Genomic DNA, 27,186 nt, shown 5'->3' with positions numbered 1-27,186 from the left:
ATTCATCCCATTGACTGTCTTTTACCATCACTGCCTTAATTCAGGCTTTCGTCTCTTGTGAATAAAATCATAGTGGTTTCCCCTAAACATAGGCATTTTCTGGACTGCCTACCTGTAGGTGTTCAATTTTTCAGGATGTTTGGCTGGAAAAAGCTAAAAAGCTGCTAATAGCAATGTGTTACTTGATTGACTTTTCTTTCCCATGTGGTTTTGGTTTCACTACTTCCTCTTTTTGTGTGCTTTTATCTGTGTCCTGTGTACCTTAGTAAAATTGGCAGTTCTTGGCTGCAAGACTTATCTTGCACAACTGTTCAGGGTAAGGAGAGGAAGTTGCAAGGAAGAAGATAGTAGTAGGGGGAGCAGTGGGATGGCTCTGCCAAATGACTCAGCTGCTAGCGAGGGCCTCTGAAATAAAGTTATTGGTTCTTACTGCTTTGAAGAGTAAAGTTTGCTTTGATACCCTACCCTTCATTGTGTGAGAGTTGAAAAAGATTGTTTGAAACTACTGAAATAATATCCACATAAAATGTCCACGTTAGTAAGGACCGTTGTAAGTGGTTGTTTGGTTAAGCAGAAACTTTAAGGGGGTGTAGGTGTAATTTGAATGCAGCATGTTCCAGAAAGATCAGTGTGGAAAGTGGACCTAGTAGCAGAATTGCTAGATAACAACTAAGGATGGGAAGCGGGGGAAGCACATGGGAGGATTCCCCAGCTTCTGCTAAAATTCAACCAGGGTCCATTCTCTGTGTGGATTAACTTTTGGGGAATATAATAACAGCTGAAAAAGCAATGGAAATTTTCTGATTTTTCTTGGGTTATTCAAATCATGATTATTTGGAAAACTGTGTGTGGTTTTTTTTTTTTTTTTTTTTTTTTTTTTTTTCTTCAATTATTTTTTTTTTTTTTTTTTTTTTTTTTATTTTTTATTATACTTTAAGTTTTAGGGTACATGTGCACATTGTGCAGGTTAGTTACATATGTATACATGTGCCATGCTGGTGCGCTGCACCCACTAACTCGTCATCTAGCATTAGGTATATCTCCCAATGCTATCCCTCCCCCCTCCCCCCTCCCCACCACAGTCCCCAGAGTATGATATTCCCCTTCCTGTGTCCATGTGATCTCATTGTTCAATTCCCACCTATGAGTGAGAATATGCGGTGTTTGGTTTTTTGTTCTTGCGATAGTTTACTGAGAATGATGGTTTCCAATTTCATCCATGTCCCTACAAAGGATATGAACTCATCATTTTTTATGGCTGCATAGTATTCCATGGTGTATATGTGCCACATTTTCTTAATCCAGTCTATCATTGTTGGACATTTGGGTTGGTCCCAAGTCTTTGCTATTGTGAATAATGCCGCAATAAACATACGTGTGCATGTGTCTTTATAGCAGCATGATTTATAGTCATTTGGGTATATACGCAGTAATGGGATGGCTGGGTCAAATGGTATTTCTAGTTCTAGATCCCTGAGGAATCGCCACACTGACTTCCACAATGGTTGAACTAGTTTACAGTCCCACCAACCGTGTAAAAGTGTTCCTATTTCTCCACATCCTCTCCAGCACCTGTTGTTTCCTGACTTTTTAATGATTGCCATTCTAACTGGGGTGAGATGATATCTCATAGTGGTTTTGATTTGCATTTCTCTGATGGCCAGTGATGATGAGCATTTTTTCATGTGTTTTTTGGCTGCATAAATGTCTTCTTTTGAGAAGTGCCTGTTCATGTCCTTCGCCCACTTTTTGATGGGGTTGTTTGTTTTTTTCTTGTAAATTTGTTTGAGTTCACTGTAGATTCTGGATATTAGCCCTTTGTCAGATGAGTAGGTTGCGAAAATTTTCTCCCATGTTGTAGGTTGCCTATTCACTCTGATGGTAGTTTCTTTTGCTGTGCAGAAGCTCTTTAGTTTAATTAGATCCCATTTGTCAATTTTGTCTTTTGTTGCCATTGCTTTTGGTGTTTTGGACATGAAGTCCTTGCCCACGCCTATGTCCTGAATGGTAATGCCTAGGTTTTCTTCTAGGGTTTTTATGGTTTTAGGTCTAACGTTTAAATCTTTAATCCATCTTGAATTGATTTTTGTATAAGGTGTAAGGAAGGGATCCAGTTTCAGCTTTCTACATATGGCTAGCCAGTTTTCCCAGCACCATTTATTAAATAGGGAATCCTTTCCCCATTGCTTGTTTTTCTCAGGTTTGTCAAAGATCAGATAGTTGTAGGTAAGCGGCGTTATTTCTGAGGGCTCTGTTCTGTTCCATTGATCTATATCTCTGTTTTGGTACCAGTACCATGCTGTTTTGGTTACTGTAGCCTTGTAGTATAGTTTGAAGTCAGGTAGTGTGATGCCTCCAGCTTTGTTCTTTTGGCTTAGGATTGACTTGGCGATGCGGGCTCTCTTTTGGTTCCATATGAACTTTGAAGTAGTTTTTTCCAATTCTGTGAAGAAAGTCATTGGTAGCTTGATGGGGATGGCATTGAATCTGTAAATTACCTTGGGCAGTATGGCCATTTTCACGATATTGATTCTTCCTACCCATGAGCAAGGAATGTTCTTCCATTTGTTTGTATCCTCTTTTATTTCCTTGAGCAGTGGTTTGTAGTTCTCCTTGAAGAGGTGCTTCACATCCCTTGTAAGTTGGATTCCTAGGTATTTTATTCTCTTTGAAGCAATTGTGAATGGGAGTTCACTCATGATTTGGCTCTCTGTTTGTCTGTTGTTGGTGTATAAGAATGCTTGTGATTTTTGTACATTGATTTTGTATCCTGAGACTTTGCTGAAGTTGCTTATCAGCTTAAGGAGATTTTGGGCTGAGACGATGGGGTTTTCTAGATAAACAATCATGTCGTCTGCAAACAGGGACAATTTGACTTCCTCTTTTCCTAATTGAATACCCTTTATTTCCTTCTCCTGCCTGATTGCCCTGGCCAGAACTTCCAACACTATGTTGAATAGGAGCGGTGAGAGAGGGCATCCCTGTCTTGTGCCAGTTTTCAAAGGGAATGCTTCCAGTTTTTGCCCATTCAGTATGATATTGGCTGTGGGTTTGTCATAGATAGCTCTTATTATTTTGAAATACCTCCCATCAATACCTAATTTATTGAGAGTTTTTAGCATGAAGGGTTGTTGAATTTTGTCAAAGGCTTTTTCTGCATCTATTGAGATAATCATGTGGTTTTTGTCTTTGGCTCTGTTTATATGCTGGATTACATTTATTGATTTGCGTATGTTGAACCAGCCTTGCATCCCAGGGATGAAGCCCACTTGATCATGGTGGATAAGCTTTTTGATGTGCTGCTGGATTCGGTTTGCCAGTATTTTATTGAGGATTTTTGCATCAATGTTCATCAAGGATATTGGTCTAAAATTCTCTTTTTTGGTTGTGTCTCTGCCAGGCTTTGGTATCAGAATGATGCTGGCCTCATAAAATGAGTTAGGGAGGATTCCCTCTTTTTCTATTGATTGGAATAGTTTCAGAAGGAATGGTACCAGTTCCTCCTTGTACCTCTGGTAGAATTCGGCTGTGAATCCATCTGGTCCTGGACTCTTTTTGGTTGGTAAACTATTGATTATTGCCACAATTTCAGCTCCTGTTATTGGTCTATTCAGAGATTCAACTTCTTCCTGGTTTAGTCTTGGGAGAGTGTATGTGTCGAGGAATGTATCCATTTCTTCTAGATTTTCTAGTTTATTTGCGTAGAGGTGTTTGTAGTATTCTCTGATGGTAGTTTGTATTTCTGTGGGATCGGTGGTGATATCCCCTTTATCATTTTTTATTGCGTCTATTTGATTCTTCTCTCTTTTTTTCTTTATTAGTCTTGCTAGTGGTCTATCAATTTTGTTGATCCTTTCAAAAAACCAGCTCCTGGATTCATTAATTTTTTGAAGGGTTTTTTGTGTCTCTATTTCCTTCAGTTCTGCTCTGATTTTAGTTATTTCTTGCCTTCTGCTAGCTTTTGAATGTGTTTGCTCTTGCTTTTCTAGTTCTTTTAATTGTGATGTTAGGGTGTCAATTTTGGATCTTTCCTGCTTTCTCTTGTGGGCATTTAGTGCTATAAATTTCCCTCTGCACACTGCTTTGAATGCGTCCCAGAGATTCTGGTATGTTGTGTCTTTGTTCTCGTTGGTTTCAAAGAACATCTTTATTTCTGCCTTCATTTCGTTATGTACCCAGCAGTCATTCAGGAGCAGGTTGTTCAGTTTCCATGTAGTTGAGCGGCTTTGAGTGAGATTCTTAATCCTGAGTTCTAGTTTGATTGCACTGTGGTCTGAGAGATAGTTTGTTATAATTTCTGTTCTTTTACATTTGCTGAGGAGAGCTTTACTTCCAACTATGTGGTCAATTTTGGAATAGGTGTGGTGTGGTGCTGAAAAAAATGTATATTCTGTTGATTTGGGGTGGAGAGTTCTGTAGATGTCTATTAGGTCCGCTTGGTGCAGAGCTGAGTTCAATTCCTGGGTATCCTTGTTGACTTTCTGTCTCGTTGATCTGTCTAATGTTGACAGTGGGGTGTTAAAGTCTCCCATTATTAATGTGTGGGAGCCTAAGTCTCTTTGTAGGTCACTCAGGACTTGCTTTATGAATCTGGGTGCTCCTGTATTGGGTGCATAAATATTTAGGATAGTTAGCTCCTCTTGTTGAATTGATCCCTTTACCATTATGTAATGGCCTTCTTTGTCTCTTTTGATCTTTGTTGGTTTAAAGTCTGTTTTATCAGAGACTAGGATTGCAACCCCTGCCTTTTTTTGTTTTCCATTGGCTTGGTAGATCTTCCTCCATCCTTTTATTTTGAGCCTATGTGTGTCTCTGTACGTGAGATGGGTTTCCTGAATACAGCACACTGATGGGTCTTGACTCTTTATCCAACTTGCCAGTCTGTGTCTTTTAATTGGAGAATTTAGTCCATTTACATTTAAAGTTAATATTGTTATGTGTGAATTTGATCCTGTCATTATGATGTTAGCTGGTGATTTTGCTCGTTAGTTGATGCAGTTTCTTCCTAGTCTTGATGGTCTTTACATTTTGGCATGATTTTGCAGCGGCTGGTACCGGTTGTTCCTTTCCATATTTAGCGCTTCCTTCAGGAGCTCTTTTAGGGCAGGCCTGGTGGTGACAAAATCGGTCAGCATTTGCTTGTCTGTAAAGTATTTTATTTCTCCTTCACTTATGAAGCTTAGTTTGGCTGGATATGAAATTCTGGGTTGAAAATTCTTTTCTTTAAGAATGTTGAATATTGGCCCCCACTCTCTTCTGGCTTGTAGGGTTTCTGCCGAGAGATCCGCTGTTAGTCTGATGGGCTTCCCTTTGAGGGTAACCCGACCTTTCTGTCTGGCTGCCCTTAACATTTTTTCCTTCATTTCAACTTTGGTGAATCTGACAATTATGTGTCTTGGAGTTGCTCTTCTCGAGGAGTATCTTTGTGGCGTTCTCTGTATTTCCTGAATCTGAACGTTGGCCTGCCTTGCTAGATTGGGGAAGTTCTCCTGGATAATATCCTGCAGAGTGTTTTCCAACTTGGTTTCATTCTCCGCATCACTTTCAGGTACACCAATCAGACGTAGATTTGGTCTTTTCACATAGTCCCATATTTCTTGGAGGCTTTGCTCATTTCTTTTTATTCTTTTTTCTCTAGACTTCCCTTCTCGCTTCGTTTCATTCATTTCATCTTCCATTGCTGATACCCTTTCTTCCAGTTGATCGCATCGGCTCCTGAGGCTTCTGCATTCTTCACGTAGTTCTCGAGCCTTGGTTTTCAGCTCCATCAGCTCCTTTAAGCACTTCTCTGTATTGGTTATTCTAGTTATACATTCTTCTAAATTTTTTTCAAAGTTTTCAACTTCTTTGCCTTTGGTTTGAATGTCCTCCCGTAGCTCAGAGTAATTTGATCGTCTGAAGCCTTCTTCTCTCAGCTCGTCAAAATCATTCTCCATCCAGCTTTGTTCCGTTGCTGGTGAGGAACTGCGTTCCTTTGGAGGAGGAGAGGCGCTCTGCATTTTAGAGTTTCCTGTTTTTCTGTTCTGTTTTCTCCCCATCTTTGTGGTTTTATCTACTTTTGGTCTTTGATGATGGTGATGTACAGATGGGTTTTCGGTGTGGATGTCCTTTCTGTTTGTTAGTTTTCCTTCTAACAGACAGGACCCTCAGCTGCAGGTCTGTTGGAATACCCTGCCGTGTGAGGTGTCAGTGTGCCCCTGCTGGGGGGTGCCTCCCAGTTAGGCTGCTCGGGGGTCAGGGGTTAGGGACCCACTTGAGGAGGCAGTCTGCCCGTTCTCAGATCTCCAGCTGCGTGCTGGGAGAACCACTGCTCTCTTCAAAGCTGTCAGACAGCGACATTTAAGTCTGCAGAGGTTACTGCTGTCTTTTTGTTTGTCTGTGCCCTGCCCCCAGAGGTGGAGCCTACAGAGGCAGGCAGGCCTCCTTGAGCTGTGGTGGGCTCCACCCAGTTCGAGCTTCCTGGCTGCTTTGTTTACCTCAGCAAGCCTGGGCAATGGCGGGCGCCCCTCCCCCAGCCTCGCTGCCGCCTTGCAGTTTGATCTCAGACTGCTGTGCTAGCAATCAGCGAGATTCCGAGGGCGTAGGACCCTCCGAGCCAGGTGTGGGATATAGTCTCGTGGTGCGCCGTTTTTTAAGCCGGTCTGAAACGCGCAATATTCGGGTGGGAGTGACCCGAGTTTTCCAGGTGCGTCCGTCACCCCTTTCTTTGACTCGGAAAGGGAACTCCCTGACCCGTTGCGCTTCCCAGGTGAGGCAATGCCTCGCCCTGCTTCGGCTCGCGCACGGTACGCGCACCCACTGGCCTGCGCCCACTGTCTGGCACTCCCTAGTGAGATGAACCCGGTACCTCAGATGGAAATGCAGAAATCACCGTCTTCTGCGTCGCTCACGCTGGGAGCTGTAGACCGGAGCTGTTCCTATTCGGCCATCTTGGCTCCTCCTTGTGTGTGGTTTTTTTAAACTGATATGGGTAACTTTGTCAGCTTTTATTAGAAACCAAAACATAAATGTAATTTCAACTGTCATAGGCCCTAGATCAGGGGAAGAAATTGCCTCTTTTTGGTATGAAATAATAAATGCTTCATGGGATACAGAGAGTTGAGAAGGGCATTTAGTGTCATTCTTGAGTTTATAAATTAGAATTCCACCTCTTCTGGATGAGGGTTTATATGGCCAGGATTACCTTCAGGAAACATGGATGTGGAATGGCACCGTATCATTGGCTTTTATTTTTAGGGATGTTGTTGGAAGAGGAGGATGTGTCTTTCAGTTAACTTTTCCCCTTGTCATTGTTACATATTTATGTTTGAAAATCCCTTTTTAATACTTCGGAGCATTTTCATATTTCATAGCTTTAAAATTAATATATGTTTACAATACTTGAGATGTTTTTTCCTATTTACAATTGTGTTGATGCTTCTTCAAGGAAGAAATACATACTTGACGTTAAAGAAAGATAACCCAGGGTAGGGACATATATGTTACTAGTGAATGGGATAGTTTAGTTTAAAATACCTGAATATCTTTTTTCCATTCATCAATATTACATGTAAGTTAGTGTTTAAAATAAATGTTGACTGATTGATAGGTATTTTCTTGATCAGATTATACACATCATATTGAAGCCAGTATACTCAGACTTGAAAGAATAAGAATGAATTGCAAAATCTGGTTTAATTAAGATCTGGGGAGGGGAGCACATTGTGAAAATACATATGCACAGGAACCAAATCAATGCTAGACAATGTATTAGTTTACAATATAATAGGATAACTACAAGTTTGAAGGCTCAAATTGAGTCCATCAGCTGTAAATACAATTTTATATTTGGCTCAAGTGGCTGTTGAATATCAAGTGGTGCCGAGTCCCTCCAGAGCACCTAATGACCCCCTCAGCCTTGGAAGGAGTTTCACCACAGTCTCAGAAGAAATCCCAGTCGTGCCTTTAACTCTTTTGGCCCTTGGGAGTCATTGCAACCCCAATACAAATGCCGGCCCAGGGATTTCCAGTGGCCACAAGTTATTGCACAGAGAGGTCTGTTCTAAGCCAGACTCTTACAGCTAAGGAGGTGTGAGATTAGCCCTTAAATACTGGTCTAGCATTAGCATGGTCTATAAAAGCATGTTAAGAAATAGCTCCTCAGTGATTATGTACCAGCTACTAGTTATCCTACTAAGAGAAAAGGCAACATGACAGCTTCACATTTCACATGAAAGACTAGCATTAACTGGGCCTGGCGTGCGGGCTTAACTTTGACATAACACTAGTGATTATTTTAGACCCAGGAAAAAATGATTTCATACCAGTCTTTTCTTCACATAAGATTTGTGTAGCATTAAAATTATGGGTTACTGAATAAGCCATGAAGGCAAAAATGTGGAACTCTCCTTTGCCAAAACAGAAACATCCCTGTTTTGACTCCTGTGCAGTTTCCAAAACAACAAAACATACATACACCTTTGTTATTGCACATCTTTCACACAAACTTGTGTATGTATAATATATATTTTTAAATATGCTACACATAAAAAGACTATGGCACTTTACAGAATATATGTTTAACAAAGATCATTACATCACAGATGTTTGAAAACTATACAAAAACCCTTATACAATTAATGCAACATTGTTTGAATTATTAGCACACAGGTTTAAAGAATCCACAGAATCCAAGGCAAATATTTCTGCCTCAGAGTTCATTGAGAAGCGCAGCCCATCCCATCCCGTCATGAGACTTTCTTTAAGCCAATTTCAGGCAAAATAAATAAGACTTTCCTGGTAGTAATAATGGTCCTATTTATTAGAAAAATAAGTGTGAGCCAACAATCTATTTTTAACATTTCTTTCTAGCATATTCCTCATACCCAGTGGTTTTTAAACAGCTGTGTGGAAGAGCATGGTTTAGACTAGCATGATTTTAGATGGTCCTTTCATCCCAAGCCTGGCTAATGGATTCAAGGTTTAAAAGTCCCAACATTACCTTTTTACTATTTACTAAGTCAGTGTTTAGGTAGTTTTTAGTGGTTTGGGGTTCTGTGTGTGTGCATGCCTGTGCTTTTGTCTTCTGTTGCATTCAGATTAATAACAAACACTATCGAGTGAGTTTATTATGGCCAAGAAGTCACACTCCCTTGTGACTGTTCCCAGGTTGATCTAGAGGTACACTGCCACCTTAGCCAAAGAGCAGGTGATGGACATGCTCGGAGGATCCTGTGAGCTTAGGACTTAACTTGTAAGGACACTGAGATTGTAAACCTAGTGTCAGAAAATGGTTTCTCTATCCAAGAAAGAAAGAAAAGTGAGTCTTCTGATAAGTTTATGGAAAAATTTTGTGTTTTTCATCAAGATTTGTCTGATGAATGGGATTGCTTTTAATGAAAATTATTGTCAAGGTTTGAGACTTGGTTAGAACATTATAAATGTACACACAGAGACAGGAGCTTTGTCCAGTGGCTCCTCCAGCCTCTTTCTGTGTGGTGTTAGAGATATGGTTAAGGTTTCCTAGGCTGCTATGAAGATACCCGTTTCTTTCTTCACCAAAATCACAGGATTTACATCTCACTCACTTTGAATTTTGGTTCAGGAATGGGAAACTCATTAAGGCTAGTTCCACACCTCCCACCCCTTTTGCCCTTAGCCCTTAATCTGTGAGAAGATGGTTTCTCATATAGGCCGAACACCAGAATGTAGTAAGACTGCGGTTGTCCCATTCCATCTCTGTATAATTATCTGTTCTGCACCAAGATACGGTGCTTTAGACTCAGACAGCTTTAACATGATTCACTCAGGGCAAGGTTGCAAAGTCTGAAGTCAGGGTTGTATAGCTGGTAGCACAACACACAATACCTTGTCCACAGAAGGTACTTTTTCAAAACAAAGTCCTCAAGTGAGCAGATTAATGAACCCAAATACCTACACTTTTTCTCCTTCCAGAAATCTGGCAGTTCCATCTCACTTTCTTAAAGTGCTAAGGAGTGTTTCTGTATCATGATACAATTTTGAAGCTCCCATAATGTCAGAGTAGCTTGTTTCTGTGCTGCTCTGGTCATTCTGAGATACTATCTTCCTGAATCAGTGATATTGGTAATTTATGGAAAGTAGATTAAAAGCCCCTGAATCCTTATTCATAGTGGTATTTGATTCTTTTTGTAAACAGGTGTAGGCAGTGCTGTGACCTTGATCTAGCGCCTCTTTTTGAATTAACTTTGTCCTCTGTGCTTTCCTGGAATTAAGGTCTTGGCTGCAGTTCTTCAGTTGCAGCAATTTAATGTTATCTCAGTCTGCTTTCAGGATCAACATCAGTAACTACAAAAACTTAACTCCCATAACTAGCTTCTTTTTGTTGTAGAATGCCATTCTGCTACTGTCGGGATTGGAAATAGAGCTGACTACAGCATGGTCACCAAACTGGGAGGAAAGGTCTCCCCCCAAGTGCCGAGATCCTGGCAGGTCCTCCCAGTGAACATCTGCATAAGCCACAGCTAGCTTGGAGACCTCAGTCCCTGGAAGGAGGAAACAGAATGAGGTTTCCTTTCGCAGTCAAAGCACAATCCTAACCTTAGAAGAAAAACATGTGATCTCCAGAAGAAGAGGAGACTGGGCCAGAACTGGTGCTAGCCTGGCTGCTGGGAAGAAGAAAAAATACGTCTTCACTAGCAAGATTTCATATTTTTGTTCTCATATGATTGTATAGGTCCTTATTGTTTCTTTACTCAAATTTCTAAAATCTCTGGAGTGACAGTTCAGTTGATCCGCCTTACCCTAGGATTCAGCCTAGAATAAGTTCCACAGCATGACTCCACGCCATCCCTGCTGACCCCTTTGGTCAGCTAAGCAAAAGACAGTGTCTTGCTGTGCCCTTTAGCACACATCCTGTCCCCAGTAAGTTTATAAGTTTTCTGTTCGTTGGAGACAACTTGAAAGAACAGAGGAAAACAAGAACTCCAACCCAAAACCCCATTCTGAGGCAGAGATGCTCACAAACAAGCAGTGTTGGAGCAGAAACAGCCTGCAGATCTGGCGGACGGTCTCTTCCGTTACCAGAGAAACTGCTGCCCTAATGATTTAGATTATTATCCTTCATCGAACCTGGGGGAGATGGAGTCTGACAGAACTTGGCAACTCCAGGTCTAGGATTATATACTATTTTCATGTTCCATTCCTTATAATGTGCACTGCAGACCGCATGTCCAGTAACTTTGCGTAGCTGGATGTGGCCTCTCATTGGTCCTGTTTAAGCCTCGGGCCGTGGAACGTGGCTTTGGTAGGTAAAGGTTAGTTCTCCACTTGACTCAAATGATGAAACTGTGGACTGTTTCACAAGATTACTCAAGGGAGAAAATGGCATTGTCTCTTCCAAACTAAAGGAGGCAGATCAGGTTTTTCCCCTCTTCAATTTCTTCCTGTACTTTGTCACTAGAGGTTGCAATTTCTGCTTGTGCAGAGAAGACAGCACAGATGAAAGTGAGGACTGTGCCCCCAATGGCGGTATAAAAGGCCCAGCCCAAGGAGCAGTCTCCAGGTTTGTAGGCAGATGCATAGTGTCCACAGTAGTCTATGGCCTTCTGGCAACCCCAGCCAGCAGGGTAGAGTATCAAACCGAGGATAAGGAATAGACCTGCAGAACAAAAGAGAAAACAGATTAGAAAATCCCCATGGTGCTACAACTGTCCAGATCTGTTGTAATTGTTACTTGATTTGCTTGCTTTGGGCAAGGGCATCTATTCTGCAATAGGAAGTGTTGGGACTGTTTCATGCAAACTAATCTGACCTGATCAAGAAGTATCACATTATTAGAAATATTTTCAGCCACTTTTTTACATGTTGGAATGTGAATCCACTAAAAATTTCTCTTCTAGAAAAGCAGATTGGTACTTTTCTTCTTCTTAAGACAGAGTCTCAATCTGTTGCCCAGGCAGGAGTGCAGTGGTGCAGTTGTAGCTCACTGCACTTGAACTCCTGGGCTCAAGCTATCCTCCTGTCTCAGCCTCCCAAGTAGCTCGGATTACAGGCACACACCACCACACCCGGCTAAGTTTTTAAGTAGAGATGAGGTCTTGCTATGTTGCCCAGGCTGGTCTCAAACTCCTAAGCTCAAGTGATCCTCCCACCTCGGCCTCCACCACGAGTGGCCAACTTGTTACTATGTATTCCCACAGGGCTTTTGGTGCACTGAGCATTTCTCTTTTGGTCTAAGGCAGATGTTGGTAAACTAAGGCCCTCAAGCCAAATGTAACTTTATAAGTAAAGTTTTATTGGAACACAGCTGTGGCCATTCATTTTTGGATGCCTACGACTGCTTTGCTATGGTCTGCAAAATCTAAAATGTTTACTGTCTGGCTTTCTGCAGAAAGAGTTTGCCAACTCCTGGTCTAAGGAAATTCACACAGAACCATCTGATGTCAACCTGATTAAATGCAAGAGCAAGGGCCACGAGGGAGACCAGGTCTTTACCTGATTGTTAGTGCTTTAAGTAAGCCAGATAGATATTTCTGTATTTATATACACATTTACAAACAAATTGCAAACTTTGTAAGGACTTTCTGTCTGCATACTTTTAAGAGAGTGGACACTACTAAGCTTTACTTCCATTTTGCTGACCCTACTACCTTGTCATTTTAAACACCTATTTTCCTGTTCTTCACAGCATTACTGCTCACTATATAACCTAACCAGAATGCATCACTTGAGTTATTTTTCCTGCCTAGTCCCACCAGAGCTAGGACTAGGGTGAGCCACAAAAGGAGTCGCTTGCTGACCTTCAGGTATCAGCCCTGTGCCTGCAGTGGGTGCCTCACCCTGGCTGCCAGTCACATGACAGTAGCTCCTCCCAAAAAAGCCAGAGGCCTAAATGACAAAGGCAACCTAGGCCCCCCCCGATTTTACCCAGCAAAACTTTAAAACTTTCTTGGTAACAGATCTTCTTTAGGCCAGGTGCAGTGGCTCACACCTGTAATCCCAGCACTTTGGGAGGCTGAGGTGGGTGGATCACGAGGTCAAGAGAGTGAGACCATCCTGGCCAACATGGTGAAACCCCGTCTAACTAAAAATACAAAAATTAGCTGGGCGTGGTGGCACACCTGTAGTCCCGGCTACTGGGAAGGCTGAGGCAGAAGAATCGCTTGAACCAGGGAGGTGGAGGTTGCAGTGAGCCAAGATTGGGCCACTGCACTCCAGCCTGGCAAAAGAGTGAGACTCCCTCTCAAAAAAAAACAAAAAAAAAAAAACAAAAAAAAAGCAAGATACTGCAAGAGGAGGAGGAGGGCAAAAACCTTTTCTCTGAAAAATTCAACCTATGTAATCAAGAATGCTGTATCATAATCAAAGTTCCCACTTTTTAGATACCGGGAATATCAATTCTATCCTTGTGAATTAATCTTGGCATCTTGGCTCAGAGTTCTGTTTCTTTACCTCCCTTAACTGAAATTCTCTGGGTTTACCCCACCAAAGCTTCTAAGTCATTTACAGCAACTTCCCCGCAAAGAAAACATGACTGACTTTATGGCAGTATGAGGCGTGAAGGAAGATTGGGGACAGTGTTTCAACTTACACATTACAACTTTCACAGTGGTCTTCATCCTGTCATGGTGTCCAGCTTGGCATGTCACTACCAGGGCATTTTGGGATTTCAGTGTCTCCACCCCATCCCATTGTTCTTCTCAGATGGCCTCAAGGGACTTTGTAGCAGGGGTGGAGTAGAGGGAATCAATTCAGATGCTCATTGTTTGAAGAGGGGTGATTCACAAGGAAGTCTTTCTAACCCCACGGCCCTCTCTATAGATCTGAATGCTGGGAACCTGGGAGGCAATGAGTTGTAGCAAGGAAATGTGATTGGTGCTGGGAAGAGCAAGTGAAGCTGGAGAGAGGCTGTTAGAAATGACCAGCAGCCAGTTCCCCCAAGGCTAAGGCAGCCAGTGCAGACTCTTGGTCGTCTAGAATATGGAAGGTCCTGAACCACAGCAATGAAAGGGTAGAAATCAAGTAGCAGAAAAGACCCCATAGTCTAGTGTGAGGACAGGAGGCTAGAACACAAACCAGAAATATGGTGGACCACAGCAGAGACTCACCAAATTAAGAGGTGATTCTGTTAATAGTTAAGAGCTCTGACTTTAGAGTTTGAATCCAGGCTCTGCCCTGTATGAGCTGAGTGACCGACATACGATTCCTCACCTGTAAAATGGACTAATCCATCACTCATAGGTGGCTGTGAATCGTGAAGTCTGTTCTACCATCATAACAAAAACTGGAAACAGATGATGAGCCTGAACACAGGTCAAAAGCCCTCGGCAGGCCCCTCTCACACAGACGCAGATCAGCTCATTGTTAAGGGCATATTTTGAGAAGTATAATAATTTGGGGAGAGAGGAGATCCCCAGGCTACATTCAGTACTCTTGAAAAAATATTCTCCATCTGAACAGAGGTTTGTTCAGCTGAGATCTTAAATGATTTAACCAATTCTTAAATATTTCTAAGGCCTATGATAAACCCCAATTAATCTTGTCTGCATCCCACTTTGTTCCCTATGAAGCCTCCCCACAAGGTATGATGGGGATGTTAATAGTCTTCTCCCTCCAGGTCCTAAGGTGCCACTCTGGTGTACCCTCCATGGGCCTTCTGTACAATCTCCCCCAGCCCGGCACGCAAAGGCACTTTTGGGTGTGCTGTAGCCTCTGCCCCTCTGCCCTAAAGCTCTGAGTGTAGGCCTGAGGTGAGGCAGCATTAGCTGCTCTTCCCTTTAAAAGACCAATGTGTTCATATTTTTTGTTCCAATTCAACATTAACTGCACATTGCACTTGTATTATATGTGCACTTTAATATATTAGGGACAGAAGACAAAGCATGGAGTTTGCTGTCACATACCAGCTCTGCCACCTTGTGTCAGGCTCTGGCTAGTTTGTAAGGCACAAAAAATACCTTAATTTGGCTGTCTTGGGTTCTCTGGGGAAGCAGGCAGGTTTTACATCACTTAATACAATCCTTATTTTTGATAGCATCAGGCTCCTTTCCACAGCGTGCTGAGCCCAGCCAGGAGCATTAATTGCCCTGAGGCGCTCCCTTTTCTAATGGCTCAGGTGTGACTGCTGAGGGGCTTCAGGCCATCTTCAAATCTTGTGGCTGCTCCTGGCTCAGTTTGTGAATAAGTAAAGCAGGGAGACTCTTGCTGTTGTTTAAATCACATAAGGGTGCCATGCTTGTGAGCCTGTGGAAAGCTTCAGCTTGAATATTTATAAGCCCACAGGAAAGTCCATGTGACAGAATAATACAAAGCGGGTGAGGTATATCTGCCCTGTGGGTGTGAAGTGTGCCAACCACACGCTGCAACCTGGGCAGCCAGCCCCGACAAGCACAAGAGCGCCTTAACCCAGGGCTCCGTGGGGCAGTGGAGGAAGTCACCACTGTCCACTCTGCCCTGACTGGCGGGCCTCTGCTCCCAGTGCCCATCACAGTTATCATTAACATAGCCGAGGCCACGGAATAGGGTTTGAATCCAGGCTCTGCCCTCTATGATCCCTCACCTGTAAAATGGACTAATGTCTAAGAGAAAACTGGGCCTTCAGGTAAGCAAAAATAATTTTTTTAAAAAAAATCATATTTATCATTTCTTTGGGTATGTAGATAAAGCCTCTTCTACCAAAGGAATCCCAGCAAGATCAGTGACTTGGGTGTCCCTCTGTGGTGAATGCCACACGTAGTCCTCCCCTCACCAGGTCCACAGTGGGAAGCAAAGCTACCTGTCTGAGCCCAGCCTGGCCCTGGTTCTCCACTGCTCTCAGGCTGAAGCAGCTTCAGAGCAGCCTGGGCAGGAGTTCCTGGGCCCTGACAAGCATCCCTCAGGCACAGACTTCATCCTAGCAGTCACAAGAAACTGTCAGTAGTTGATAATGTTTACCTATAAGAATTGTCATTTCATATGACTCAACCTACTATTTGATGATTATCCATCTCCATCCTTGACTTTATGCTCCATGAGGGCAGGGATTTTTGTGTATTTAGTTTACTGCTCTAATGCCTGTGCTTAGAATGATGCTGGGCACACAGCAGGACCTTAATAAAAATTTACTGACAGTGCAATTTGCTTTGTAATAAAATATTTCTAAACCATAGTGCCCATGGAGGAAAACAGTAAAATAACTGAGATACCAGTCAATAAGAATGAAATGTGTCAGCAAGAAAGAAAAGAGAGACCCTTGGGTGATTGATGTATCCTGTTCTAGGACGGTGAGCCCTGGGTTTTAAAAGCAATCTTGTGCCCTGAATTCCAAATGGGCTTGATACTAATAAAACAATTAAAATCAATAACTTCTTCAATGGGCATATGAGACAAAGGCAAGAGAATACAGTAACAGATACGAAGTTTGCTGGAGACTTGGAATGGTTTTTCTGGTACTCAATTTGGAGTACACTCAGGGACTATCAACTTGGTCATAGGTTACGTCCAGAGGCCAAATGGAAGGTAAAGGATGCTTTGGACTGGGTTTCACATGACGGCTGAGCCAGAAAATGGTCTGTCTGCTCTCCCTTTGCAGCTATTAAAAAAGCAGTTCCTGAAGTGAGGCCACCCTCTCTGGTAGTCTCTGGGGCCCTGCCATCACCTTGCCTCACTGCACTGTTGTTTTGGGGGTGTGTTTGTGTGTTGTGAAGGGCAATGGAAAAAGGAAGGGACTAGGGCTGTGGGCATTTATTTTCTTCTGCCTGGCATCTCTACCTGATTCATGACTGGGTCGCAGCAAGCCCAGCTGGGAGGAAGAAGAAATGGGGGGGAGAATGACACTGGCCAGCCACCAAAGACAACGCAGCCACCATGGAAAGAAGCCATAGGTCACCTGGAGGGCTGGTCACCTCTGCCATGGCTCAACTTGACAGAATGGTGCCCTAGAAGGTAACAATTTTCATAACCTTAAAAGACATCTGACATCCTCATCCCCGTGTTCTAACAGCCTCATTGTACCAAGGGGGTTAGAAGACATTAGCATCTGCTGGCAATGGGGGGATCACATGATTCAACCTTATCTGTAGAGGAAAAAAACAAATGAAAAGCTGATGGTCAGTCACTTGGACTGCCCAACAGGTGCCACCTCCAGCTGGAGACAGAGCCTTGACAACCTCACCGATGGTCATGGTATTGTATTGCCCTCCCAATCAGCTGGGCACCAGCCATCCCAGCGCAGCACCTGCCACACCCCACTGCCATTTTCATATTTTCCTCACAGAAGTTTTATCTACCCGTGCAAGAATCTTCAGAGTTTCTTTGGGGAATCTAAATACGTGGTTTGCATTTAACAGAAATAATCGGACTGGGCTCTGTGAGGGCAGAGGCTACACAGAGGAACACAGTTTTATCACTGTGTTCCCAATGCAAACGTAGGAAACACACCAGGAAAAGCCAAGTCACAGTCCTGATTTCCCAGCAACATTTTGCACTGACTGTGATCAGACCAGTCACAAATTTATGTCTTAGGTAAATTTTTAAAATACTGCCCTGGAATCAAATAATGGGATATCAAATACTTTTAATCAAATCCCTTAGGTGGGAAGAAAAGCATTTCCATAGTCCTGCCAGTCCCCCAGTTTGGGGAAGGCTAGATGTTGCTGCATACAGTGAGTATTTCACTGGGTCTGAAGGTGACCATGTTAGTCTTTCACAGTGAGGGATGCTAGGAATGGAGGAGCCAACTCTGAACCACAGCATTTCAGTTTGTGAAGAAGTGGGATAAGGCTCCATGGTTATTTCACAGCCTTTCTCTGACCACCCCACCCCCTCCACATCAGTCATGATTACTACCCTCCTTCACCACCTGCTGGCCAATGGATGGGACTCAAGGTTTCTTGTCTTTGTGGGTCACCAACCATTTGTACAGAAAAAGGCCTTTGTTCCTGCCTGAAAAGTGAGCACTACAGGCTGGCTCTTGTTCCACAGAGTAACTGTCTGAAGAAGTGAGTCTTTAGACACCACACTCCCACTTCCCCGTCACACAGGCTTCCAGACTAAATATTAACGACTAGACCTCAGCTTGCAAAGGAAATTCTAAGAACAGAAACAAAAGAAGGTCACCTGTTACCACTACCAGCAATCTGTGGAGAAGCCACCACTGAGAGGGCCAACCCTCAGCACCTTTACTAAGTCGAAATCAAACAGCTTATTCCACAGCTATGAAATATCGGAACGTCTCTGGAGAGAGTTCACAGCAGACAATTGACAGCAGATGTAAAGTACCTCTGATCAACGTGGGCCCCACTTAGGAAGTTCCCAAGCGTGTCCACGGAGTGCATGCCATATGCTTGCCTTCACAGACCATTTATGGATGGCCATGGCTGGGTTATAGGAGTGGGATGCTGTAGGGTTTCAGAGGCTGGTGATAGTCAACAATCTGGTCACACTACACACAACAGTATCCTAGTGGGACTCAGCCTCTTGAAGCAGAAAAGCTTTGGTATCTCCCACACCCAGCACACTTCGTGACACTTTTTAGGAACTTAGTTATAGGTTAATTAGAATCGATACGAATTCTAATGAGACATTACAACTTTGCCTTAACATTCACTGATAAACCTGCTAGGTGTGTCACACAACTAGGTCAAGAGTTCATATTCTGTCTGTCTTTGAAATAGCCGGCCATTGGCCCTTTTAGGAACATAGCAGCCCATCTAACTATTAAACATCAATTTCTCTTGTAACATTTTTCTGAAAAAATAAAAAACAAATCCCTCTAGTGTTTCGTGTTGGTCTGCCCTGTGACTCAGAGGGCTGTGGATCTAGCTAAGTCTGAGCCCCAGCCCTTGTTGACCCAGCACAACTCACTACAGCATAATGCCCAAGGGCTGCCCTGCCACTAAGTTGCTTCCTGTATTCCATCTGACACAGCTTAGACAGCATTCCAGGCTTTTCAGTGGGAACAGCTTCACAAAGTACTGATGGTACTAGAATAAAGGAAAACTCTGACAGGACAGTTATTCTCATATGAATTTAAGATCATCAGCCAGTGCTCTGCCTCCAGATGGGAAGCTTCACTGGCTTTTCCTTCTTGGTGTTCTTTGCTGCTCCCCCTTTACCTTTCCAGTCGAAACACAAGGGTGCCCAGGGCTCACTCCTTGGTCCTCCTATCTATATTCCCCTCCTGATCACAGCTGGCCCCATGGCTTTAAGTACTACCCCAAGGTGAGTTTTCATTTCCAGTTTTGAACTCCAGATGTGCATATCCAGCTATCTACTTGGCCTCTAGCAAGGCACTTGAAAATTATGTCCAAACCAGGACTCTCGATTTCCATTCCCCACTCAAAACCTGTTCTTCACCTTGTCCACCTGATCTCAACAAATGAGAGTTCAATTCTTAGACATGTGCAGGCCAGAGACCTTGCTATCATCTTTGACTCCTTTCTCAGAAATCCCACATTACTCTATTGGCAAAGCCTGTGGGCCTTCATTCTAGCTGTTCCCTTTGCCTGGAATGTTTTCTCCTGATATCCACATGGCTAACTCCTCTATCTCCTTTAAGGCTGTGGTTAAATCTCTTCTTTTCAATAAATCCTACCCTAACTAACTTCAACATTCCCTCTCACTATTCCAGCATACCCCGGCCTCTCTCACCCGGGCTACACCTTCTCCTGGCTCCTCTACCCTACTGCACACTACCTTTTAACATACTATATAGTTTACTTATTTATTGTTTACCCCCGCCAGCTTGAATGTAAACTCCATGAGGACAGGGAACTTTATGCAGTTTGTTCTTTGTGTCCCAACTGCCTAGAACAAGGTCTGACATGTAACAGGTGCTTAGTAAATATTCACTGATTTGAATGGATGAATGAAAAGATAAGGTGATGTGATTATATTACATTTTTAAACAAAGCCATTGTAGAAAGTTCTTGACAAGTTTTTGAAATGGTTGGAGGAAAAGCTTCAGTTTGCAATTCTGGCCAACAGAACGCCAGCTACACAGTTACTACTGAAACACATGTGCAGACCAAACCACAGGACTGGTCTTTTGCATAACTGCCTGCACTGAAAACCTTCCTGGCTACAGAAAATAGCTGGTTGTTAGGAAATCACATAGAAAAAAGTAGTCAGTTGATTAAATGTAATACACTTTCAGGTATCTAGACACCAGCCTGAGTCTAGGCTCAGATCTCTGAAATTGTTTCCAGCTTGGCCTGGCTGCAGCAAGGACAGCTGCCAAGACAGGCCGTGGCTGACCTGTGAGAGCTGGCCAGGCACTGGCCAGGAGAGGAGCAGCATGCGGGAGGAGGACGGGAAAGGACAGGTGAGAGAAGATAAAGGATACATGGGGGAATGAGGTGAGCCACGGCCACTTGTGAAAGAGGCAGGGTGGTAAATATTAGCAGTGTGAGCCTGGAGAACGGAAAACACCACTGCGAAGGTACCAGCACTATGGGCAGAGGATGCAGAACTGTTCTGCAGCCCAGGAAAACGCCCACTCCTCTTGGCAGCATCGCAGATCAACCTCTCAGGGTGGGGGTGTGTTTTTCTGTTTCCAGTAGATGTTTAGAAGTCAGGCCATCTGTCTCAGTCAAGTGTACAACAACTGGTGACTGAGTAATAAGCAGCATCTCTGTGTGTGGTTAATGCTCATCTGTGTGCTTCCCTCTGTTTTCTACGTTTTTAATCTTTCCCCAAGTCAACTTCCACGCTGATAGTCAGAAGTCATTTTGGCAGCCCCTAGCAGCTATTTGTAGGCCACCAACTGTTGCTAGGTGGAGATATTTTCTCTTCTACAATATCCTAAGGCAAACTGTCAGACAGTCTGAAGACTGTGCTTTGAGGAGGGCACATGTATCAGACCACATCCAGTTCCCTCGCCACTGAATTTACCATTAAGATATTCTCTTCCCAAAGACCACAGTGTGAACCTGCAGACTTCCCATGTGCAGGGACTCTGGAGACACTCTGCAGTACTGATCCTTACCAAGACAAGAGAAACCCTACTTCAGAAGAAAGAGACATACATGATACAATTTAGAATGAATGTCTTGGGTAAAAATAATAAAAAGTGGATAACCATCTATCTGGAAAACTATCCTGTAAAAAACAGAAGTCTTACTGTGACATAGATGCACTTGTCCCATTATAAAACAGCACTGGTTCCAAGACAGACTGGAGGCCTGAACTGCGATTCCACTGGTAATGTGTTGATAGTGGTAAAGAGTGTTCCTATTCCTCAGTTTCTATGTCTCCAGCCCTATCCCCATCTACACTCAGGGCCTCTTATGCTGTCCTCTACACATATGGCAGTGTTGACCAGCTTCACATGCCATTTCTGATGCCCATTTCCTTTCCAAGCATCACTTCTTTGGAAGAACCTTCTGGAAAGGTCTTCTATAGTAAAAATGATAGACTCTAAAGATGAAATGGAGATGAAACTATAAACACCCTCCCCCAAATTTATAATATACATTCACAATGGATACTTTAGTTGGAAGTTTGTAAAGATGATTAGAATCCTTTGATAATCATGAAGATAACTTACACTAACAATGGGAGCATTTCATGCTTGTTGAGCACTCTGTGCTAGGCACTGGTTAAGCACTTTAAATATAACTCATGCAGTCCTGATAGCAATCCTATGAGGCTGATACTATTAATATCATTTGACATATGAGGAAACTGAGGCACGGAAGGGCTAAGTAGGGTTACACAGTTAATCAACGGCAGGACAGGGACTCAAATTAGAGAATCTGGCTCCAGAGTCCACTTCCTGAGCCTTATCCTAGACTGCTGTTTTACTGCAGACCAGAGACTAACTTCCAAGACAAAAACATTTGTCCAGCTGAAGAGGGGAGACTGATATGCATTCAAAAGCTTGCTTAGTTATATCTACAAGGATTAGAGAGCAGGTGATAAGGAACCGTTATCAAGTGAGAAACCACAGGAGTGCCGTGAGGGGTTATGGAGAGTGGAAGACTGCACCAAAATAAAGGTGGCCTATTGTCAAGCAGGTTGACTTGCTAATCCTATTGCAAAACAACAGCAAGATAAAGAAATTCCATCTCCACTCTCTTCCATTTGATCTGAGTGTCACCAACCTTACTGAAGCATTAGATGCCACTTTGGAATAGCTGCCCTTGGTCCGACCAACTTCTAGAAAGAAGCCTAATGAACAGGTCAGAACAATTTAAGGCTCACTATGACGTGAACCTTGTACAGAATGTGGAACACCTGTGTGAGCAGAAAACTGCAAACAGCACCAAACCCACTGGACCAGAAGGAAAAAAAAAAAAGAGCAGTGTAATCAACTGACGACTTAGTTTTTGCTCAGATCTTCTATGCTTGGGAACCATTTGAAATTACAGATCCATCCAGAAAAATAATGCCATCCACAAAATCACCCATAAAAAAACACATCCAAGAAAGCCATCTGTAGCCAATTAGACAAAATTGGGCAATGAGCATCTCAGTCCCAAATCTCTCCTCCAATAGGTCAGGCCACTGTTCAGCCATCTCACCTCCCAAGCAGCCTTTCTCAATTCATAGAGCTGATGATCTTTGTCTTTCCTGATTGCCTCCTACCCCTGAATCCTTGCACCACTATCCGTGATCCAGTGGGTGTTAGTTAAACCCATGTCATTGAGGGATCTGCTTATTCCTATGTCTGCATGCAGGGGAAGGTGCTCATAATCTCAGGCATCTGGCTCTCGTGAAATCTTGCTTAGAACAACTGTAAACACCAGAGGGTTGGGGGGAGGCAAGATCTCTTCCTTCCACCCAGGAAGAGTTCTGGTTCTGTACCCTACAAGCCCAAATGAAATTACCAAAGGTATTCAATCCTGCTTGTCTTCCCCAGATGCCAGATGGGCTGCTATCTTCAGTACCAAAACTTCAGTTAGCCACTCAGAGTCTGAATAAATAAAAGTAATATAACAAAGTAGGAGTTATAACATGAATCAAGAATTTTTGCCCAATAATGATCACTTTTGGTTAATCTATACCTTTGCCCATTAAGGTTCTCCAATGAAAACTTTTTCAAAGTCCAAGGAGAATTTGGTTTCAGTGATGACCAGTTCTGAAGTGATTCTTCAGATGATGGCTCATCAGTTACTTATGCCATAACTGTCTAGGAGGGCCAGGTCTATATCAGAATTGAGACTTAATGGCATTCGTTAAATTCCAACACCTATAAATTTACAGCTGGGGCTAGAAGAGACTAATCAGTGGTTCCACAGATATGTGCCTGTCAGCGAACATACATTTACTGAGCATCTACTATGTACGTAGTGGGTTCCATTCTGAACACTAGAGGTATAACTGAAAAGACATGTCACACCCTTGTGGGACTTCCTTATAGTCTAAAACAGTGGTTCCTACACTTTCTGGACTTTACAGTCCAGAAAGATTGTTGGGAGGGCAACATTTTTTATTTTGCTAATAAAGACACTGAAAATAGCCTTTATTATCTCCTCTCATCATTTCATAAAAGAATATTTTAATACAAGAAGGGTGAAGGATGTAATTGGAAAATAAATGACATTTCTTTGAAGTGAATACATCGGCTTGATGAAATGTTACTACACTTACTAAACTTCCTTGATTTTGCCGTGAAATGGGAGAAGCCTTAGCACTCGTTCAAAGGAAGCAACTTCTGGCTGAGGGCCCTTCTGCGGGGTAAGAGATGGGGGAGTGTAGAGGGTACCTGTGTTAAGATGCGGACCCCTTTCTAAGAAGCCTATTTATTTACTGTGCAAGTATCAAGATACATGGTAAGGAGGCTCTGAGTCTCTTTGGAGTCTAGGTCCAAACTTAATTTAAGTTAGAAGAGATGAGGTCTCACTGTGTTGTCGAGGCTAGCATGCAGTTGCTATTCATAGACGTGATCATATTGCACTACAGTCCCAAACTCAAGTGATCCTCCTGCCCGTGTAGCTGGGACCACAGGCATGAGCCTACATGGCTTACTTCATCTCATTTTAAAGTTTCAAGAGTTCGTGGACAAGCTAAACCAGGCTTAACGTGGACATTTAGTAACTCATTTAGCTCCAGGGGCCAGATCAGGAACTAGAAGTCAAAGGGTTTCCTGGCAATAAAAGAGTTTTTGTGAATGACTACAGCATCTTTGAGAGCAGGTATCTACATGTTATTTTAGTACATGATCAATAATTTTAGAAGCTTTAACCAGTAAGATTTCAGAGACAAGCAAGAGAAAAAGGGAAGGAACTGGTTATTTTCAAGTGTCAATTAAAAAAAAAGAAGCTTGCATTAATGCTTTTGCTGTTTCCCCAGAGAAATCTAGTAAGATATCCATTTTCTACTAAAAATACTCCCATGATATTATAGTTGGCAAGAAAAAACACTCTCCAGGGTGGAGACAAGATGACAGATGAACATAAATAGCATTCTTTAGAAGACAATCAGAGCATAGTTGTCATAAAAAGATCTTACAACCAAGGTCCCCAAAGGAAGTTTCTGTTATAATTACTTGAAATTAATGGCCATCAGTTAAAAATTGTCTGATGCCCTTAGGATATGTGGAGAAACAATCTAGAAGAAAGATGCAGTTTCTCCATTGTTGAAGCCTCCCTCTTTCTCAGCAGTAATTCCTGTTTAAAAGCAAATTACTTCTGCTAGCAGTTTTTAAAGCCTTAACTCTAGAACGTTGAAATACATCTCAACAAACTAACCTAGCCAGATGATTCCTTCCCATCAGTTAGTGATGAAGCCTTACTTCCCATTCGGGGTGAGAAGCTGTTTGTTAACTGGCTTACATGCAACTGAAAGAACTTTATGAAATACATTCTCCATAAGTTATTCATCAGACAGGCAGGATCACGAAAGACAGAGCTCCTGCTTGACTATAACCAAAATACATTGATAATTCAAAGTAAGTTACCAAAATAAATAAACTGCAAAATGTAATGTGTAACAAGGTAAAAGGCACTTTTAAAAAACATAGTTACTAAGCTATGGAATTTCTAGGACAAGTAAATTTCTTGCCTGCTGAGGTCTTTGGGTGCAGATAATGTTAAATAATTCCTACTACAGCAAACCAGGTGCTGTCTTTTCAACACTACGTCCCTGAACGTGGCCTCTGTCACTCTGAACACACAGCCACTCTGCATTTTGAGTTGAAATTACTTAAGAGTTGTGGACACGTATTTGTACTGATTCTTAAAGCATTTTAATATTGGCTTCATTTTCTCCGCATGTGTAGTTTTAGATTTAATATGTACTGGTGGCTGTCTTTAAAAGAAAAAAGTTGCTGGCCATTTAATAAAGCTACTGGGAAGACCATCTACAATAAATGAGCTCATAAATGTGGCTGACCGCGCTGTAGGACAGTTCTTCATAGAAGATGCAGATTATTTTGGAAGTGGCTTCATAGCTTAAAAGAATACCACCTTCGCATTAAGCCCCTACAACAGAGTGCCAGAACTGCTCATGTAAATATTCAGGGCCATGCTTAAATGATTATTTGTTAATGTAATTTGAACATAGATCATCCATGGCTCTGTGATAATTTATGTCGACAAGTAGTTGCCATGGCAAACCACTTTTGCATTTTATTTGCATATCAATTGCTATATCAGAATTTTAAGAGAGTTTGCCATTTTCTTCCAGACTTTCCAACTCATTCTTTAAAAACAGGTCCCCGTCTTGGCCAGGTGCGGTGGCTCTGCCTGTAATCCCAGCACTCTGGGGAGGCCAAGGCAGGTGGATCAGCTGAGGTCAGGAGTACGACGAGACCAGCCTGGCCAACGTGGTGAAACCCCGTCTCTACTAAAAATACCAAAAATTAGCCAGGCATAGTGGCAGGTGCCTGTAATCCCAGCTACTCAGGAGGCTGATTCAAGAGAATCACTTGAACCTGGGAGGCAGAGGTTGCAGTGAGCCAAAATCGAGCCATTGCACTCCAGCCTGGGCAATAAGAGCGAAACTCCATCTCAAAAACAAACAAACAAACAAACAAACACAGGTCCCCATCTCTAGAGTTACTAAATTAATACCTGCTTGGTCCACTTGCTTTTCAGCAGTCATTTTTTTATTTCATGATATGGTTGAATTCTTCATTCCCTTTATATATTATTTATTTTATATTTCTTTTGCTTCTCTATGGTACAGTTTTGAAATGATGACTCTCTAATACAGCCTGGAAGCAGAACTCAGCAAGTTGTAGACCTGCGTCTACAGGTCTCTGCACATAGTAGGCATCCAATACAAGTGCCTAGGACTGAAACTGAATTCTGACCTACCTTCTCACAACATGTCTGCATTTTTTTTACTTTTTACCAAGGAACTACTAAAGGCTGATGAATTAGGAAATGTGTCCTATCAGTGGTATTTTAAAACTGATTCAGACACGGAACTGCTGGACCTGACTTCTGGTGGAGCATCATCTGTCTGGACAGCCAGAAACCAAGAGCCTCCCTTTGGCAGCCAGAAGTCCTCAGGGCCTTGTGCTCACCAGGAAGAAAAGGAAGGGCTGTTCCCTCTACTCTCCCCATGCCTCTTTGAGGGTGTTCTGAAGGTGGGCAACCAAGGTCACACCACCCCAGAGAAAGCCCAGTGACTTTTTCAGGAGTAAAATTCTGAGGCAGGGCTCCATGTGTGCCAGGCATCTCCGTCCATCTCCCTATGCTTCCCAAGCCCCTGTTCTGATTTCTCTCCTCTCAGTGGCTGACCTTGTCTTTTGGGCCTGAGAGTGAATGAGTAGGGCATGAGATCAGTCATGGGGTTGGGCTATGGTCATAACCTTGATGCTTAAGGTGATTTTTTACCCTGTGTAAAAAGCAGTAAGAATACCAAGTCCTGGAGAGTGATCAGCTGCATTTCATATGCCCACCCATACTTCCATGCATCAGATTTATGACAAAAGCAATTCTATAAGCAGCAAAGGCAAAACCCCCACGTGTCTGTCTCTGCTTTTCCTTTTATTGCTTTTTTTCATGTTGTCCTCTTTCACCCTCAATCATTGCTCACTTCCAAGAAGGCTGAGCCTGCATCCACCAGGCCCTTCACCGCCACTGCCAGCGCCATTCTCACGACCACACACCCTTCACCCCAGCCCTGCAGAGGCAGGGTTCAGCCCCAGGGCAATCTATCTGGTCAGACTGGTGGGGCAGCTTGCTAAGGCTGTCCTGCTGGACTGAGACCCATGCAGACAGAGGGCTGGAGGGGGTAGAGTGTGAGAGCCAGCCCAGCATAAAGGGAAGACTGGAAGATAGCAGGCAGCTGGCCGGT

The 27,186-nt window shown here is 42.9% G+C and overlaps 1 protein-coding gene across 1 annotated transcript in view; it reads right to left on the bottom strand.

Annotated features, from left to right (window-relative positions):
* Nucleotides 1-7,655: 7,655 nt before the first annotated feature.
* LHFPL2 (LHFPL tetraspan subfamily member 2) overlaps nucleotides 7,656-27,186 on the bottom strand; it is a 161,804-nt gene continuing 142,273 nt past the window's right edge. The window contains exon 5 of the mRNA XM_054684279.2: nucleotides 7,656-11,617. Within this exon, the coding sequence (XP_054540254.1) occupies nucleotides 11,361-11,617 (257 nt within the window). The 3' untranslated portion in view covers nucleotides 7,656-11,360. The remainder of the gene's footprint in view (nucleotides 11,618-27,186) is intronic.

Source organism: Pan troglodytes, chromosome 4 (assembly GCF_028858775.2).
Source record: "Pan troglodytes isolate AG18354 chromosome 4, NHGRI_mPanTro3-v2.0_pri, whole genome shotgun sequence".
NCBI classification, from domain to species: domain Eukaryota; kingdom Metazoa; phylum Chordata; class Mammalia; order Primates; family Hominidae; genus Pan; species Pan troglodytes.
The sequence above is the reverse complement of the archived record's forward strand: the minus strand, read 5'-3'. Positions and strand labels throughout refer to the sequence as shown.